The 19,929-nt window shown below is 41.0% G+C and overlaps 1 protein-coding gene across 1 annotated transcript in view; it reads right to left on the reverse strand.

The window, feature by feature from the left end:
- Positions 1 to 19,824, reverse strand: part of prim2 (DNA primase subunit 2) — a 62,571-nt gene extending 42,747 nt beyond the window's left edge. The window contains exons 1-7 of the mRNA XM_076286528.1: positions 19,745 to 19,824; positions 19,114 to 19,266; positions 18,567 to 18,679; positions 17,276 to 17,370; positions 16,994 to 17,114; positions 14,551 to 14,646; positions 14,148 to 14,285 (exon numbers count right to left, since the gene is read on the reverse strand). Coding sequence (XP_076142643.1) covers positions 14,148 to 14,285; positions 14,551 to 14,646; positions 16,994 to 17,114; positions 17,276 to 17,370; positions 18,567 to 18,679; positions 19,114 to 19,258 — 708 coding nt within the window. The 5' untranslated portion in view covers positions 19,259 to 19,266; positions 19,745 to 19,824. The remainder of the gene's footprint in view (positions 1 to 14,147; positions 14,286 to 14,550; positions 14,647 to 16,993; positions 17,115 to 17,275; positions 17,371 to 18,566; positions 18,680 to 19,113; positions 19,267 to 19,744) is intronic.
- Between the last annotated feature and the right edge of the window lie 105 nt (positions 19,825 to 19,929).

Raw genomic sequence — 19,929 nt, forward strand, 5'->3', positions numbered from 1 at the left:
ATTTTCACTTAAAGCAGAACCTCATTACCGTAATGATTAACAAACAATGATTTGGTCCTACTGTATAAGCTTTGTGCCCATTCACTTTGGACATTTCCTGAAGGTACTAACACAACTTATTCCTTAAGTATTTCCAAACACCAGGATTTCCAAACACCTCCGCCAGGTGAAAGGTAACAAAGTTGCAAAAAAAAAAAACTTCACTGCTCAAACAGCAGCAGCAGCAGAAGTAGCAGTAGCAGCAGCAGCAGCAGCAGCAGTAGTAGTAGTAGTAGTAGTAGTAGCAGCAGTAATAGTAGTAGCAGCAGCAGTAGTAGTAGTAGTAGTAGTAGTAGTAGTAGCAGCAGCAGTAGTAGTAGTAGTAGAGCAAATAAATAGAATTGCACAGATAATTTAAATAAGATTCTTCAAATCTACATTTGAAAATCTATCCACAAAAATGTCCAAAGCTTAAAGTGGTGGCACCTTATATTCTTCTTAAAGCAGTGCACAGGATAAGCATGGGTCTCCCTACACATGCACAGCTACAGAGAGTAGGGGGTTGACTTCTCAACTTCACTGAGCACAGCCTGATACACTCGGCCGAGATATTTCACTGAAAAGTTGCAAACCAAGCCATGCTGCTCTAAATCCAGCTGATAGGCTAGGCATTGACCAGTCACTTAGCATGATCTCCGAGTAAGCTGAAAAGTCATCTTCACCCTGTTGACAGACGTTGGCATCCACGATAAGCAATCGGGGATACCAAAATTGACTTGACAAGATTAACTATCTGGAACCACTGAGGGGTATCTGGCCAGCAAAGATATGAGAACAAGGCCAAAACAAGGTGAGATGCTTTGGCCACTCCTGCAGATTAGTGGCAAGCACATTAATTCGGTTTGTGTGTGCCGATTAAAAACATGGGGGGAAAGCAAACCTCTTAGTGTAGCTCCGCCAAATTGCCTGTTTGCTTTGCAAGCACATTTCAAATATTACTTTGACTATCAGAAGCCGAAATCAAATGACATTACACCTTTGATATTCATGACTTCCCAGTTCTATTATTTCAAGAGATACATTCCATCTTTGGTGGGGATGGGGGTGGTGGGTGGGGTGGGTTCACCTCACAGGAAAATCTTTCAAAAGTCTGCTGAAGACCATAGACGTTAGACTGAGTAGTAGTCTACATGTACAATGACTGTCAAAATGTCTAAAAGGAATCATAAAAACATAGAAACCTTAATGGTAATGTTATGACTCGCATGTTCATTTCTCATGCATATTTGTCATCATCATTACATAAGAGCAAACCATCCTGTAAAAGATGCAAGAGCAGAAAAGAGAAGTGATGTATGCCGCTGGTAAAAGGTTCAGCTCTGGGCCTACCCCTTCCTACTTCTGCTGTCAAAATAAAAAAGCCTTAAAAGGCAAGAGTGACAGGTAGGCTAGACACTGGTTTCTTAGAGACACTCCATCCTGTCCCGTGCATCTCAACATCGACAAATTAATGAGTTGCAGTATTTCGCTAAGACTCCGTGAGCACTAAAAGGGGTGTGACTGAGTAAGAGGTAAAGTGGTCTCGCACTTCTGATCTCTGACAAAGAAGTGTGATTGATCATTTAAAAACCCAAGTGTAATACCCCATCAGCTAGATGCAGGCAATTGCTCCACAGTCAAGCAAACAGCTGTTTAATAATGATCATTAAAAACTCTGAGATTACATATAGAGGTGAGTGATCTATTACGTATATCCAGAGGTAATTGCTGTAACATCATCAAGGAGGGAATAAATTACAGAAGTGTACGGATATTTAGGAGCTATTTAGGAGCTGTTAATTTATATTACATCTTAGATACAAAATGTTGTACAGAACATTGAACAGGAGGATTCCTTCAGCGATGAGGTGGGTGGTGGTGGTGGTGACCCAGTGCATGTTTGCAGCATAAGCACAATAATGTCTTTTTAGGTCTGCAACCAAACCTCTTTGTTGACATCCAAGGGGAGAGGCTTTCAACAGCTGATTGATTGAATACACTGGCTGTCGAGTTAGCGCTGCTGCAAAATGTCATTTGATGTAAATTCACAGGTGCTCAGGGACTGGGTCAGAAGTGCAGAGTTGGCATTAATACTTGGCAGAGTGAGTAGGTGGATGACTGTGCTCAATTCATGCAAGACGATGAACCCAGGAGAAAGCGTTTGGCAAAAAAAAAAAAAAAAAAACTTTGTTGCTATTTGACTTGCCATTTTGGTTACAAAACATCTTCCCCTGCTGTTCTGCAATGCAACACCCACTCTTAATATTTTTCAGGAAAAAATAAAGTTCAAGGGAAAAGTTCAAATAATAAAAGGGATGTAAAGAGCACTAGTGTGGATAAAAGCATGTGGGGGAATTCAATCAGTGTTCTGAAACCTTGTGGCCTTTTCCGAGGCAGCCCTGAACTAATAAACCTGATGTCTCCAGCACCGAAAGCTTATGAAAACGGACGGAGGTCAAAACCACCAGTGGCCCCCCGAGTTCACAGGCATATCACTCAATTTCATCCACAACTTAAGAAATGAAGCTTTGGCAGGTTTGGTAGCCGAACAGCCAGGCCGCCTCCACACGGAAAGATCATAGGGGATCACAGAGGCAATTTCTTCCCTTGATCAGTAGAATTCCAAAGGTCTCAGATGAGGACACCACAGCCCACAGACAACACAGTAGCGTAAATACATGGACATGTCCTTGTACCGAACTGCGACAAATCAATGAGAAAAGTTGTTGAGGGCAAGACATTTGCAGAACACACAGATCTGCAACAGGATACAAACAACATCCCACATATTCATATACAAATGTACAGATGTACACCACTTGTGTGAATGAATGAATGAATCAATGTAATGCTCTCCCACTTTACAGAAACCTTACTTTTTGTGATCCCCAAAGAGGACTTTTTTCGGCTTTCACACCCACAGCATTTTTTAAATAAATGATAACTCTGCACAATAGAAAGGGTGCTCTACAATGACCGATAAAGTATGCTTCAAAGCATCACCCCTTCTCATTTTTAAAGACACTAATTAACTCAACAGGTTTCATATGGCTGTGGTCTTTCCAGAGTTTAATTTTAGAAAACTGATGAAGCCTCTGATACAATATGTGTCTAGTGAAAACTCTGATTGATGACTGAACTCTGTACTGATTGGCATTGATAAAAAAGAGAGAGGAAAACTCTCATTACGGTCTCTGAAATACTATTCCACATGACAAATCCGCTAAGGTTTTGACTGACTATCCAAAAGGTTCAAATCACACTCCTGCTCTGACTGACAACACTGCCAAGACACTATACAGAAAAAACGGTTTCTAGGCTAACAAAAAAGATAGAAAAAAAAAAAACGAAAACAATTGTCACATAAAAAGGCTTTTGTCTGAGCTGGAAAGGGCCCTCATTTGCACAAAAAGCAGACAATGCATTTCAAATAAAAAAAATTATTGACTAAAACATAAATAATAGTATTCTCCACTTCATATTTTTTCTACCATAATTAGAAAAATGTTACAACAAGTAACCAAGTCAATAAATGGGCAGCGTGATCAAAACAAATAATAAAAAATGAATATGCCAAGTCATACTTAATACTTTTCATTCAAGGTAACCTTCCATGGGATATACAAGAGATGTGTGTGAACTGTGGCCATTAAGCCCTCAAGAATATTAGAATATAGATAGCTGTGAAACCAATTTAAACGAAAAAAGCAGGCACAGTTGAGGAAAACAAATTTAGAAGCAATGGAATGGAAGAAAGGCTTTTTTTTTTTAAATATGTTTTTGTTAGTTGAGCACATTCAGCTACTCTGACACTGACCTACCACTCTACCCAAGGAAAGAGTTCTCTCATCTCACTGCAGATGGGCCTGTGCTGGGTCACAGAGCCCAAGTTTGTATTTAAGTTGCACATTTTCTTCCTCAAGATGAAGGTGACAAGTCATTACAATTATGAAATATTAATTTGAGCCGTGTTTGGGAGACTTTAGTGAATTCAGGGAGATGAGGGGGCAGATTGATATTTTACAGATCATGAGTAGTAGGATTTGAGGGATGCTCTTCAACTCGCTCAGTGTGAGGAGGAAGAACAAGGCCCTATAAGCACCGTTTCTCAAAATGTCAACAGTAAATGTACCTTTTCAAACAAGCTCAGGCTGTCCTTCTAGAGGACAATCTCCTCTCTAAAAGCATTAATTGTGAAGTAAATTATCTGAACCACTTCAGTAGAAAACACTTGTGAAATTAAATTGACTGTTACTGATAACAACACTGGTTAAATTGATAACAACTCGTTATCAAACAGCATTATGTGGCATGTACCCGACACTGAACAGAAAATATCCGCGTCAACTTAACTTTCATGGAAACCTGCCCTGTTCTACCTCCTTGAGAAACAGTTTTGAAAGCAGCAAGCACCAAAGTACAAGCAGACTACACCAAGCACGTAACTGAAGCATTCTGTTCATGGAGCGCAAAAATAGATTTAAATATAATTTTAAAATATTTTTTTCCAAATATACGTGCCACTATCACGTCTGGTGTAACCAGTTCCCCTGATTATTGTGGAAGCTAATTGTCGCAGCATATGCTCGGTGAATGGAATGCTTCAGTTACGTGCCTGATGTAGCCTAGCGATGCATTAAACCCACCTATTTCCCACTGAAGTTATATAACGCACAACTTTCCAATCATTTCATAATAATGATCACAATCTACAATTTCAAAATAAACAAGCCCAATTTAACATAAAAAATACAAGCTAAATGATGAAATGCAGAAAGGTGCCCCCAATATTCTTAGTGTCACACATTTTCTGTCCATCAATATTTTTCACTTCCACAAACAAACAATAGAAACTTCCATTAAAAAGCAAACACACCCACATTAACACAATGTCCAACACCTTTCTCAGGGAAGAAAAACAAAGTCCCTGCCATGGCCGTTAGCCTCATCATACCTTCTGGGCCACACGGCAAAAACTGATGACTCCACAGCCACTGAAAAGCAATCGTGGGACCTATTTGAAAGGCCATTTTCCCCCTGCCATATCCCCAAGGCCCTTTCTCTCCTTTCAACAGAAGCAAATTATTCCAAACAAACTGCTTGTTGTTGTGCATTTCAATGAGTAAAGAGAGACAGTAATGGAAGCAACAGGAGAGGGTTTGATAAATGTTTGGACATGTCCAACGGTTACATCCCTGGCGAGACTTGGTTGACTGGAGCACCAGATAAATCATCTTCTGTTAGCTTTGGAAGGCATAGAGGTCATTTAGCTCAATAACTCAACGTAAAACTGGTGCAAGCACATCTTTTAAATGATGGCTTGGTTCTACACAGAACATTATGTCTATGTAATTTGGAGTCATTTGCTATAAACAAAGTTTATGAGATAGACTTTTGTTATTAGTTGCACAATTTATGTTTGATAGTGACAGCTATTAATATATACTGGTAGATGGTGTTTGGGAGCAAACACTATTGATCACAGGAAATACGTATGAAATCACTGAACAAAAAATCATTAGCTATTTAATGTCACACACGGAGTTTTACAGGGGAGATTCACAACTCTAGCTGGCAAATACAGTTCTTGCAGTGGCTGCAACTAAATTGCTTTTTTTGATGAGCCGGTTATATTTCTCACTTTAACATCTCACACAGACACACACACACAGCCAGTGTATGGATTTCAGTTTGACTTTTAATATCACTATTCATTCTAATCTGCCAAATTTCTATCCATATTGTAGACATTTATAAAACAGATCCCTGACAAAGTGACAAGTGACAAATTGTCTGAGTCTGACCATCATATTTGTACAGGTAACCTAGCGGTCTTCCAGTCCTATCTCCTATTTGTCACAATCCACAGACTTGACTGAAATAGAAGTGGCATATTTATTTCATGCTTCCCATTCTTCAGCTCTCCAGCAGACAATCACGCTGGAGCACAAGTCATACTATCAAGACACCACTCCCAGCAAGTAATTCTGTGGACCTTCGGTCTCCCAGCAACTAATTTTGTTGACCTTCGGTCGCCCAGCAAATAATTCTGTTGACCATCCTCACCTGGTAACCTTGCTACCCATACCCCACCTCATGCCTCCCTTACCCAAAAACACAGTTGATTCATTTTATTCACCCAAGCACTGATGTGTCAATCTGATTTTTTTTAAAAACTGCACTGTCCTTCCAACAGGGAAATCTCACTCTCTCACACACACACACACACACACACACACACACACACTCACACACTCACACACTCACACACTCACACACTCACACACTCACACACTCACACACACACACACACACACACACACACACACACACACACACACACACACACACACACACACACCTAGACTGGTGTTTCTTTGCATTGCGTCACGGATGCTCATTAATCAAACCGCCAGACAGGGTGCAAAATAAACCTTCAACTTTTCAAGATGGCCTTTCAGTTAAGGGGCGAACCAACAGTGATGGAGTACCTGCTTCTGCCATCTTCTTCAACAGGCAGCCATCCATCCAGACAGCCAGCCAGCCAGTCGCTGTGGCCAGCCAGAGACATCAACGTATCCCTCTGAGCACCTTGCGCTTGGAAAACACCAAAGACTGACAGCTTCAATTGGATTGCTGTCAGTTTAAACTAAAGTGCTTGTGTCTATATATGTGTGTGTGTGTGTGTGTGTGTGTGTGTTTTCCCCTCCTTTCTTGCTTTGTCTTCCTTTGCTTTGTGACATTCTATGAAGCCCTGTTAACATCTCAGGAGACACAACACTATGTTTTTAAACAACCACTAAACAAAGAGCGGACCGAATGCACAATTTCTTATCGAAGCCTAAATTCAAGACTTGAAACATATTTGCCTGTTGCCTATTTGTCTATTGTGTTATGTTATGTTGGGCTTTCATTATGGACCAACACAATCAGATTGGTTTTCAAATGGTTGTAAAATGTACTTTTGATTGAACAATTTTACAAAGAAATGGGCAATATAGTCTTTGCAACTCCCTGTATACTTGGCAAATAGCGTATTAACAACAATCTGACAACTGCTTATTACAAGGCTTCTTAAGACCTTAATCATAGGTGTTTTCAAACAATAATCCAACACAAGTAACCATTCACAACATTTACTGTGACATATTTGGTGACTCGGAGATATCCAAGTTGCTAGAGAAAAAAATAAACATAAAATAAACATCTCCCTATAATGCGGATGTTGTAATTGGTTCCACTTGTACAAGCCATGGAATAACGCACACTTCTGAGCTTGGACGAAACAGGGAATTAAGTGGACTGCAAGGCCGAGAGCTGATGGGGCGGGGGGGGGCTAAGCTATGCTCAGCATAAATGGATCGTGGAAGCACCCCAAAATTACAGAGAATAAAATAAAGACTTTCAGGCTAATCCCCCCCCCCCAAAAAAAAGTCACGCTCTTTTCCCAGCCAAGCCAAGTCATAAATGGAGACATTTTACGGAATTCATTATAAAAACTTGGTAGATTAATTACCAGCCACATTAATCAGTTCTGGGGTTTCAGAATTGCTTCATGGCACCAAGCCAACGACTTAAAATGACCCCAAATTTTAAAAAGTATCTCTAGAGCCAAGACAGGAATGATATGGGGAATAGACTTCAAATGTTATCAACAAATCTGACAGAAATATTATCAGTTCACAAGGGGAAAAAAAAAGCTAAAACCTACCTCCTTATTCTGAAAATTACTTTTTAAACAAATTCACAGAAACTTCAAAATGGAAAAACATAGGGAAAGTAAAGCAAACACAGCCTATACTAAAGACTAACATGGAGGTTCCCCCGGTTTCAATGGCAGGAATATGGCTAGACTGTACACTGGCACAGACAACGCGCATGAATAAATTTGAACCTAAAAAAAAAAATAGCCTCCATCCAGTGCTGTCTGCACACTACGGCAGCCTCAGCCTGGCTGTGCAGAGGTTGTTCTATTTTACTCAACAAGGACCCGCTTGTGGCTTGTGGATGTGTACTTCACAATGCTTAAGTGGGGGAGCATCAAATGAACCGTGAATGATTTGTCTGGGCCCTGTAGAGGGCCCAATATGGAGGAGTGGAGGCCTGACGAGCCCAGAACGGAGGGAGAACGTGACGGGGGTGTGAGGGTGGAGAGAGTGAGGGGAAGAGAGTCATGCCTCGGGAGAGAGCCGCATGACTCCAGACATATGTCTGAGCGCTTAACAACAGGCCGCGATAAAGCTCATCCTTCTCAGCAGCCTCTGCACTGCAGTCTACCTATTCTCCTCATGTCTGAGGGGGTAAGAGTGGGTAATCTGAGCAATAGTTTTGCTTTTTGATCAAGTGTTTCGGAGGTGGCTAGAGTGGTATTTTATCAGCCCTGGTGACAATTAACATCAATTGTTCTGGTTTTACATTTCTTTTGCTCCACAGCTGACAGGATTTCCATGACGAAATTGTGACACTGCAGTATTCTTTTAATGAACTACCTTTTGGGGGTTACAAGATAGACAGAAAAGGACAACAAATGGCTTCAATAAGATGATGATGAAATATGTCTATTACCTTCTAAACAAGCTGACAAACAATGTGCTGTGCTGTGACTCAAGGTCATAGCACATTTGGCTACACCTGTGCATTCAACAAAGCAATAGTTCCTTGAATGGCCCTGGATTCAAATCTTTTCCAAAGCCCATCCTCCCTTGTCCATACACATTCTTTAATTTCATACCGCTGTCCTAACTCAACTAAGCAAACTTAAGAAAGATCTCAATCCGTCCTAAAAAATGTAGAATGGGAGGACTCAAAGGGGCATTTCAGCCAAAAGCAAAGATGATCAGAATTTCAAGACATGGGACGATTACTGCCATTACACTGTATGTATGCTAATCATGGGCATAGACCATGAGCATAATCCTCGATCTATTACATCCAATTTCAATCTTGCATTTTACCCAAAAACCATTTGCTGTCATACCATGCAGCAGCCATACAATACAGATCATTTTCTGAAATGATGTCTTTGTGTGATAAGTTAAATGCATCGATTTAAACATTTATTTCAACGTTTCCTCTTTTCCATTTTCCATTTTTTTAGCAGCATGTGACACATGAACTGGCTCACAGGCTAGACTTTAAATATAATTTTCATAGACAAAATAAATAAATAAAAAAGTGTCTAGTGAGATCTTCACGTTGGCAATTGATTTCAGCATCACTCCCAGGAAACTATTTTGGGTCTCATAAAAAAAAAAATCTCAGAGCAAGACCCCAACTGTCTGCGGTCTGTGGAGGAGAGGCGGCATATGAAGATTGACATATTTCATTTTCTCCCAGCCGCTTGATAGTCTGGACCCCATCGCCGGGGAAACGTGTGGGCAGCATATGTTTTCATTTACAGAGATGGATTAATACAGGCAGCACTCAGAGGCCTCTTACGCCGGCGAAAGTGGTACTTCTTGACTGCTATTGTCTGTTTCATCTCTGACGGACACAGGGTTTACAAAATAATAATTCAAATCTGGGCTTTGAGAGACAGCGGGAAAATTCAGCCATGACAAAATTCCATCCCCTGGCTGTCTCTTCTCATCTAGCAGGGACTCCAGGCAGGCCCTGCAGCCCTGAATGATGCCTGAAACAGGGGAATGGCACAAAAAAAAACACAGGGAGACAAGAAATGAACAAGTGTGTGAAAAATAACAGCCTTCCACCAAGATAGGCATAGGTTTTTATCAATTTTACATATTTTCATAACCTGTCCAGAGTGTCAACTTTTCCCCAGCGATAATAAGAATAAGATGGAATGGATGAGACCTCGTTAGGCATGCATTCAGTCAGAGCCTTTCGGAACCTGCAGCGTCTTGACATTTCGGGGGGAATGCAATCTTTAACCTAAAGCTGGCATTGCAGTTTGAGCCCCGAGAGGTGCCATGTGCCAAAAAGGTGCCCTGGCGCACAACTGAGAGCACCTCATGTCACGGGTGAGCTGGAATCAGCTCCTGAATTTACAATCAGCACGGGACAGCTCCCTCATATCCGCTGGTTTTCAACTGACAACCGGAGAATTTGAAAAAACACGATTTGCGTATGGGAGTCTGATTGAATCCTAAATTACTTTCAACTGAACATTGGGTTTCAGTGGAGGGCCCTTCTGTCTCTGCAAATACAATTCACATTGCCTGGTATTCTACACCTGGCATAAGAGGTCCTATACAAAAATGTCCACATGGCTTGTGTGTGTGTGTGTGTGTGTGTGTGTGTGTGTAGGACCACTTAAGACCTTCAAACAGAAACCCATTAAGAGATCGCAAAGGAGGTGAGGAAGGGGAATGCAAACCTGTACACAGAGTTTGTCCTTGGCAACAGACTTTTTTTTTTTTTTTTTTTAAACTATGACTGACTTGAGAGGCAAACTTCTTGTGCTTTCCTGCAAAAATTTAATTAAAATGCTCAATCAAGCTTTGGCTAGTTCTAAAGCGGTTTTCGTTCCCAGAGCTGTCAGATTTATTATTACTCTCCATGCTCATGCTCCGCGTTTAATACCTCTAGTTATAGCCGCAATTAAATCCGCTTCCACATTGTTTACTATGACCGGGTTTCAAATTTAAATTTTAGAGGTCAGGAGGCTCAAGCTCTGGTATTACCATAAAGATTATTCACGTCCTCCTCTTTCCACTGAACAAGCTTAATGCGTTTCAGTCAACCTATTCAGAAAAGGATGTAATTCTTCCAACTGCTGCATTAGAATGTGATTAGTTGCATTTTTAGAACAACAAAAAAAGGCTGAGGTCCGTTGAAGTTAATCTGATACAAGGCATCACAAAGATATTACGGACCAGCCACAAGCATTGGATCCCCCCCCCCCCCCCCCCGGTGCCATTTTGTGATACATAGTTCTGTCCAAATATTGTATCCGTGGCAGAGCAAACGAAAACACTTCCAACCAATTCCCTGGCCCTCCTTGCACCTGTAGTTCCTGCAGAGCCTGCATAAGAGATCAGCATCACCAAAGCAGGCAAATAGTCTCTGGGCAAACCCCTCACCTGTAGCAGCTAACTAAACTGACAGCTCCATTTTGTTTCCCTATGAACAAAGGCAGCACAGAGCTTATCTCCTCGACAACAAAAGGAGGCGGCAACGATAATAGAAGCAGAAGCTCTGTCCATGCATGAATAATTCCACTACATCATAGGAGACGCAGACACTCCTTACAATATGCTTTTTATGGTCACTTTCCCCACTAAACGGCCCATTGGGTTCTAATAATACCGGGAGTGCTTCGAAAGAGGCCTTCCAATCACTGGATCCCAGAGGAGGGGCAGCTCGCCTGCTTAAAAAAAGGGAAAAGCGGTATGGAGTGGAAGGTGCATTGGGGGAAAGCAGTGAAGTGGTACTGATATTTTAGAGATGGGAGCTGAAGTAAAGAGCTTTTTTTGTTGAATAAAAAAAAAAAAAACATGAGTGTTTTAAAAAGCACTACATTAAAAAGACTGACAATCAAGTAATGGAGAGGCATTTTAAAGATGCTACATGGAGCCAAAGAAAACAAACAACTCGTTTGGTACTCGTCAGTTACAACACATTAACTATTTGCGCGTACTTACCTTGCCCTGCGCACATGAAACCACCCCCCATCCTCAAAAAAGTGCGCTGCTGTACTACACACTTTGGGTTTGTTCTACTACGCTTTGGGTTGCACTCTGTGCATGTTAAATGCGCTATACAAATAAAACGGACTTGACTTGCACAAGATATTACATTAACATATTACATTTGTGTTGCTTTCCTATTTCATCAAGCACAGTTCCATTAGGATGCCAACAAAATAATTTATTTTCACTGTTTCACTGAGCAACAGATCACAATGGTTGGCATCTTACAAGCCAAACCTTGTGCCAAAATGCCACAGGAAAACAAAAATCAAGGCTAGTTAATTCTGCACCACCTCACCATAGACCCTACAAATCGGCATCCTTTGTTAGTCGCCATTTGTCTATTACTTTTACTATAATATTTAAACAAGGAGACAACACAGCAGAACAATTACCAAAACAAAGCCCTCAAACCAAAAGCAATCATAAAAAAATAACACATTTTCAGATGCTGCCTTGCAACTTGAAGGGGATTTAGAGAAAGGCGGAGACCATGAGATCCTGCTGACGCAGGGAAAAAAGTCAGGTATGACATGTCCAATTATCCCTCACCTTGAGCGGTCACTTTGCTTTCAGCAGTCTCTGACTTCTTCATTTTGTCAATTCCCCCAGCAGGAAATAATTTGTACTGCCAATATGGTATTCTTCGTCAACACACTCTCATTGAACACATCCATTCAAGATTGATTGATTAATTAATTAATTATTTGAATAAAAAGTATCTTTAAATAAAAGCAATTTGCAAATGTGCATGAATGCATATTTAATGTGTATGTGCTTTGCAGAACACACTGCTGTGAGATGTTTACAGATATGCCCCGTTACCTTGCCTAATATAAATAACCTTGCTGGGAGAAAAACAAACAAAAAAACACCAGGGCATTAAAACCACACAGCTGTTCATGAAGGTGATCTTAATGCATGAAAGAAAAGTGATCATGTGACAGGGAAACCAAGTAATGGTTTAGTGGTTTTCCTGCATTCCTTCTGGCTCCTCAGGTTTGACCATCTGCGTCAGACACCGTTCTGCTTTTGTAACGCCGAGTGCCCAGCTCGGCTTTAGCCACACACACACAGGATCTTGTGATTCAGGGGGAAGTTACGGGCTGTGGTCACTGGTCAGGCAGGCCAGGAATGACTGATGGCTTCTAAGTGTGCTCGACAAACTGCTTTTCCGGACCAATCATCTCTTCTTTCCCCACCCACACCCATCAGACAAAGGCTGTGGAAAATAAGGAGTGGATCTCTATCCAAAGGCTATCCAATCTCAGAACGAGCTTCGGTATCCCACACAAAAGTCCTCCCTTAATCCTCCCTCACGAGAAGGGGGGGGCATTCTCTTCATGGGTGAGCTTCCTATACTGGATTTCTCCCTGAGAGGAAACCACCATTGCTGTGAAGCCAGATATCTGAGTGAGACATTATTCACACTCAGGGCAGAAACTGTGAAGTCCTGAAGATGTTTCAATTGGTGCTGTTCGGTGACAAACCGATCATACATTTGTTTGGGCCTGGCTGCCAAAAGGTTAAATTAAAGGGTCGACCTGAAAGTCGATATTGATGTGCGATTCCCTTTCAAGATGACACCTCAATTCACAGGTTTCAAGAAAAGGTGCAAGACTTAGAGTTTAAGTATAAGTATAAGTATAAGTATAAGTATAAGTATATATACTCTTTTGATCCCGTGAGGGAAATTTGGTCTCTGCATTTAACCCAATCCGTGAATTAGTGTATATTAAGGATCTTTGGTGAAACACAGCACACAGTGAGGTGAGGCACACACTAATCTCGGCGCAGTGAGCTGCCTGCAACCACAGCGGCGCTCGGGGAGCAGTGAGGGGTTAGGTGCCTTGCTCAAAGGCACTTCAGCCGCGGCCCACTGGTCGGGGCTCGAACCGGCAACCCTCCACGTTACAAGTCCAGAGTGCTAACCAGTGGGCCACGGCTGCCTAGGCTGGGTATTAGGCAGTAATTGAATCTCCTCTCCCAGACACACTTAGTGGACTGAGATTTTAGCAATTAGTGTCTAGACAAAGACTTGACTAGACAAAACACCATGTTTAATTTGCTGCATTATTATTGGTATTGATTAGTGCATAAATCTTAGATCGCCCCCTCTATCTAGGCCAGCAAGAGAAAAGCTTGAATTATCCTTGAGCCATGACGGATGGTTTGCAGGCAGGAGAATGAGAATTACAGTTTGTCACATGCTAATTCTAATGAATAAATGATTAGGCCGAGGCAGACGCATCCATCTAACAGAATGTGTTGATTTTACAAATAGCGAAGCACACTAATACCTCCGAGCCGTACTTGTAAACAAATGTTCATTCACTAACCTCAAGAGAGGCATTCTGTTCAAGCATGTGGTTGTTTGTGTGTGTGTGTGTGTGTGTTTTCTCTGCATCCATAAAATATACTTCAGGAAATGCAGCCCCTGCCTGATTCCCAGGCTAATGGGATGAGAAGGTGGCTTACCGCGAGTGCTTTGGAGAGCCTTGTGCGGAAGTCATTGAGGACGATGGATATGATGTCCTGGTGGGGAATGTATGCATAGCCCCCTTTCAAGAACACCTTCCTGGATCGTACCAGATCTAGTGCATCCTGGAAAGGCACCTAAAAATACAGAGGGTAAAAAATGACAGTCCTTCATTTCATCCTAATTAATGCTATTGGATTTAAAGTTGTTTTCAACTGTCAGATAAGATTTACACTGGCAATTCTAAACATACTGGGCCATTTTTCCATACATGGATTAAGGCTAACTTTAACTTAAAACTTTTAGTCCAGGTTTAATCCATGAACTGGTCCTTTGCATGTCTTCACACAGGGCCACATCAACCTAATGGAAGAAGTGTGCAACACACAGCAAACGACTCACCTTGTAGTAGTCCTGTTCTATAACCGAGGCTCCACTGATTCCATAGCTGGAGTTAATGAGCTTCTCCGTCAGGAGTTTCTTCTCCTCGACACTGAGCTGATGATGGAGGGGAGAAAAAAGAAAAGAAACATTTGAGTTTCTAAAATAGGTCACATCTGATCAATTAAAAAACTGGCTCATCATAGATCAGTGCAAAAAAAAAACTTTGCAAAGAAGTGTTTAAAGCTATCCAAAATAAAAAAAGAACACTTGATCCAGTAACTAGTGCTTTTTGTCAAGGGAGAGGAGGGGGCAAAAATATTACTGTTCATTAGGCTCTAATACATACAGCCTATTGAGAGGGGTAGGAGGGAAATTATTATTCAATCTTTAGAGCTCTCCTCACAGTCATCAACGGCACTTCTTCAAGCAGTCTTAGTCATTAGCCATTTAAACGGCTGGCTTGGCTGTGAGAGACCGTAGCTATAACAGGGGACCAGCTGTGAGAGACTGGTAGCCAGGCCTTTTGAGTTAAGGGTCGCTCTGCACTGTCTGTGGCAGCTACGTTTCACCTGAGGTAAAAAACAGACACATCACAGGCACGCTGCTCAAATATTTATGTACATTCAATCCAAATGCAGCTCCTCCATTCGTTTTTTTTTTCCCCTTAGGGGAAAACGATGAACAATATCAAGCCATGCATCATGCCACTTCCCTCACAAGAAGGGCTCCATCTGGTACATGGTTAGAATAACGATGAGACCCAGCATACCCTTCCAGTTCACCTCCCACTGCTCATTTACAGTGGTTGTTTTCTGCTATGCCAAACCATGGGTAACATTTAGTTTGCAGCTAGACAGGTAAAAGAAAATAACTGAAAATTGTACACAAATATTTAGTAATACTATTCACATAATTTATAGTAGATTCAGAAATCTGTAAGGTTGTAATTCTAGTGCTACAATTTTGTTAATGGGATGCACTGTTAGATAATTAAGTACTAAGGTGCAGTTAATCTACCTGAATATCTATATATTATGCAAGAGTTGTGGAGCAAAAAAGAATATCTATGTATTGATGCAAACAGAAAATGACCAACCCACTCAAAGACTTCATCTGTACTCCTAGAAAACACAAGGTCAGCTGTTCTTAGACTGCCACCTCCTGGAGACACATGAAGACATGCCCTACTGTTGTCTGCACACATGACTGATCATTTTATGGAGTATCAACACTTAAACCTGACCGTTCTAACAAAGCTAAAATGTGTTTTGTGTGTATTCCATACATGACTGCATGAGTCAGGGCTCCTACTCCTTTTGGAATACTTTCTTTATAAGGTCTTTCCAGGCCCAATTCCTCTAAATTCAGGGACCCATCAAACCAATTGCAGTTACAACACAGATTTTTATTTTATTTCATTTTTGTATGAGCGCTATCAGGCTTAACAGCTGCTCACAAACAATCAGAGTTGAGAAAGAGAGGCTTGGTAGTGTGAACACTTACCAACATTCCTCAAGTGTGCTGTGTTATAGTGCTGTGTGTTATAATGATGGCTTCTTGCCTTTTTTAACTCAAAACATTACATTTTCAAAGACTTTCAATGACCCATATCTATTTTATGTCTATTTCCAAAAATCTTTCAAAATCTTGGTTTATGGGGGATATCATGGCCACCTCCGGTTTGGGACAACTTGGTGAAAACAATGGCATGGACAACTGATGTGAATTCAAAAATGGCACCAAATATTCTCATAAAGGTCATTAGTCTGATAATTTTTTCATGAGCCAGCTGGTACTTAGTATGGGCACTCACTCAATCTAGCTGTGGTCAACTCCATACTGTAGAGGTTTGGCCATTTTATCTAGCTCATCAGAATAGTTGTAGGACAACTTCAATGAACCAACACTACCACGCTGATTTGTTTTCACCGAGTGCAGACAAAATTAGGAGACACTTTTATCATCCATATTTCTCAAATTCATGAACTCCCACTTCAAGGACCCATAGCAGCTGTATGTACGGATGATGAGACCAGGAAAAATAGCCTTAGGTGTCAAAGGTGTTTGAATCTGAAGCCATATCCAGCCCCTGCTCTTCAATTGTTTTTAAAGCTCTTGAACTGAACCTTTTACATTGGCGTCTGTTTCCGTAACTAAGTCATCTTTGTTACGTCTCACCTGTCCGTTTTACACAGAGTGAGACGGAATGCCTGGTTAGAATTTCCCCCCAATTGTTCCTCCATCAAAGGTAGTCAAAGGCGGAAACGCATCAGTGTAAATTGGTCAAGGATGAATATGGGGAACCTGGGCGCAGAGTTTTGATGACTCTACGTGTGTGCAACCAACCACCGAGAAATTTTAAAACTGAATACGCACCATGTCAACAGTATTGTAGCTTTTCCAAAGATTCAAACTCAAGCCAGTAATTGCATATTCTTGTGTAATATGTAAACACTCTTACAGTGTCATACTGCAGATTGTTGCGGTGTAGAAACTCAGTCTTGTACTTGGCTGGCAGGTCACTGAAGCGGTATCTGAACAGATCCATTTCCTGCTGGATGAACCAGCGTCGCAGGTCTTCACTGCAAAAGAAGGAAATGAATCACATCATTAGCTATGCTGTAAAACTCAATCCAGGATAAATCACATTCAGATACATTTTAAAATGATTTACCTTCATTAATCTACCAAAACAATTCACAACATTGCTAATACAAGTGAAACATGCAGATAATGTGCATACGTTTGACAGTAGGCGAGACGAAGAATGAAATGGGAGATGTGATCTTTTCTCCGCTTCTCAAACTCAGTCGGTCCATTTTGATCTTTACGGTCATCCTGTCATGGTAGAAAATTAAAAACTCCAATCAACTCCACCAGCAGGCAAGTAATTTGTGTGTGAGACTGTTTGTGACTGAGAAAATTTTGTAAAATGTGAACACAAGTGAGATAAAAAATTTAATCATCAAAAAAAGGACAGCATTATTGCAAACTGCCTGAGAAAATAAGTCCCGACAGGGCGAACCGGACCCCGACGCACAGCGGAGGGGTCTTGTTCCGCCCTGAAGGGACTTATTTTCACAGTAATGACCGGCGTTCTATACATTATCTCGCTTATTATACGGCTACTTGCCAAAACGAAATAATAAACTCCCCACGATACCACTCAGCCTACATAACCTAGCCTATGTTACCGTTCATCGTGGCATTTGCTGAGAAACAAATAGATCGCAACAACACACGCTGCTGAACTTGAATCAAACATTCTTTAGAACACAGCTGATCAACCGTCTGCTTTCACGTTTGAATGAAGTTCCAGTCCTTGCGTAGTGATATGAAAGACGTATCAGAAGCACAAAACCCGTTGCCATTGACAGCGGTAATTATATGTTTGCAGCGGTAATTACATGAATATATCTTACCGCTAGAACTTTGGGAAATCCCATTCAAGTCAATGGAGCGTTCTACTAGCATTGTGAAGAGCCGTATAATAATTGAGTATAGTACACGCTTGTGTATGTTGCACAATGGGGGGAAAAAACCTCTTGAGTATCCAAGATATCCATGAGCCAACAATGGGCATTGCCATGACACTTCAGTATTCAGAAGTCCAGCGTTCTGTTTCCAGCTAAAGCTGCATTGTATTGTATATGATGGCACACAGTGACTGACGCATCCTTAGCCATGTAAAAGTACACTTCTATTTTTTTTCTGTCAGTCATACACTGCATTATATGGAATATCTATACTGAATGCAGAATTGTCAACATTTCTAAAGAAATAAGTTGAAAAATATTTTAGTTAGCCAGTAAGGCTGCTAAGACAGAAGAAACCAGGCTGAAGTAGGGCTTCATGAATAAGGTGAATAACCGACTCTCGTTTTTGAGACTGTCAGACATGGAGATGTCAGCGGTAGACCATGCCATAATGTATAGACAAATTTGTGTTTAATCAGGTTATTTCATGTTCGTCAAAAACTTAAATGCTTCTGGATGATGACATATATGCTTGTAAAAAGGATTTAAAATACTTACAGACTCTCTTCTATAAGGGAAGTTCAAATTGGTGAGTTCAGCATGCAGTTTCTTATTGTATTGCTCTGTGGTCTTCACATAGCTGACACCAAGGTTTTCCACAGTCTTCAGCACTACAACACAAATCCAGTTATATTAGATGGGCATCACCATTTCATCTGCCAAGCACATCACAACACTGCACATTTTATTGCAGAGGGGGGACTGGGTCTATAGGGTCAAGGATAGAAGATTTTAACTGTTTAAATGGGAAGACAAGTTTAAAGGGTGTCTATGTAAGAGCTGGTGAATACCTGATTGATTATATTGAAAATCACTGCTGATCAAATATATTAACAATCTTCTGTCATTAAAAGTAAGGGAACCACTGTCAAGTAAACTGCAATGGTTTGAGTGATTTTGCTGACAAAATACAATCCAGGGCCACTTAGGCTGTTTCCATTAGTGATGGGTCACTAATGGAAACTGGTCATTTGAACTGAAAGAAAACAAAGTTACTTGTCTTAATGATGCATTACACAGGCACATGCAGTACCAGGGCCCTTACGTTTCAATCTCTCCACTGCAAAGGTTTCAAACTCAGCAAGCGAGATGTTTTCAGTCGGAGGCTGACTGTAAAACTGGAGACAGTGACCGTAGAGCTCATTCTGTGGATTGCTTATAAGCTTTCTTCTCCTGTTAGAAAACTGCATGGTCACACCTGAAAAAGTATTGCCATCAAACAGATCAACAAATTGCCCACCTCGAAAATGTCGTCTGGGTTAGCCCTGTAAGTTTTCGACAAATGTTTTGCATTTGCGGCTAGCTATGTCCACCTGTTGACTTTCACTGAAGTGGTCAGTTCACATATCATATGTTACGTTACGCATTTAACAAAACACATCACTAGCTATCGTACACAGTAAACAATTTATGTAACGTTAATCCTAGCAAAGGCAATGATGCATGATTGCTGAATGATAAGGTCACATTTGAACGTTCCTTGCTATAGCTATATATCCTAGGCATAGTTATCGTTTCTGCTCTTTTTGTTTTTAGCATAACCTAGCATAACCCTGAGGTTGTACATGTTTATCGTGAAATAACCACAGTAATCACATAACACATCGCATGAAAACCTGAGTTATCGTATACGACTAAGAAAATGTGTGTGTATATATAAGAAATAAAGTATTTACCAATATAATTGTTGCGAATGCTAAGGCTCCAACAATGATTTTTCCTTCCTCTTTGACTGAAAGTCCCGCGCCAGGTTGCCAATCCAAGCAAAACGCGGGAGAATGACGCAAAACTGGCAGACCAATCGCGTTAGTTGAGCAACAGACTTCCGATATTAAAAGTTGAAGATTGTTTAATTATGTCT

The sequence above is a fragment of the Alosa pseudoharengus genome, unplaced genomic scaffold (assembly GCF_046254945.1).
Source record: "Alosa pseudoharengus isolate Yale_2024_CS ecotype anadromous, Long Island Sound unplaced genomic scaffold, YU_APseudo_1.1 YU_APseudo_1.1_scf_15, whole genome shotgun sequence".
Lineage (NCBI taxonomy): Eukaryota > Metazoa > Chordata > Actinopteri > Clupeiformes > Clupeidae > Alosa > Alosa pseudoharengus.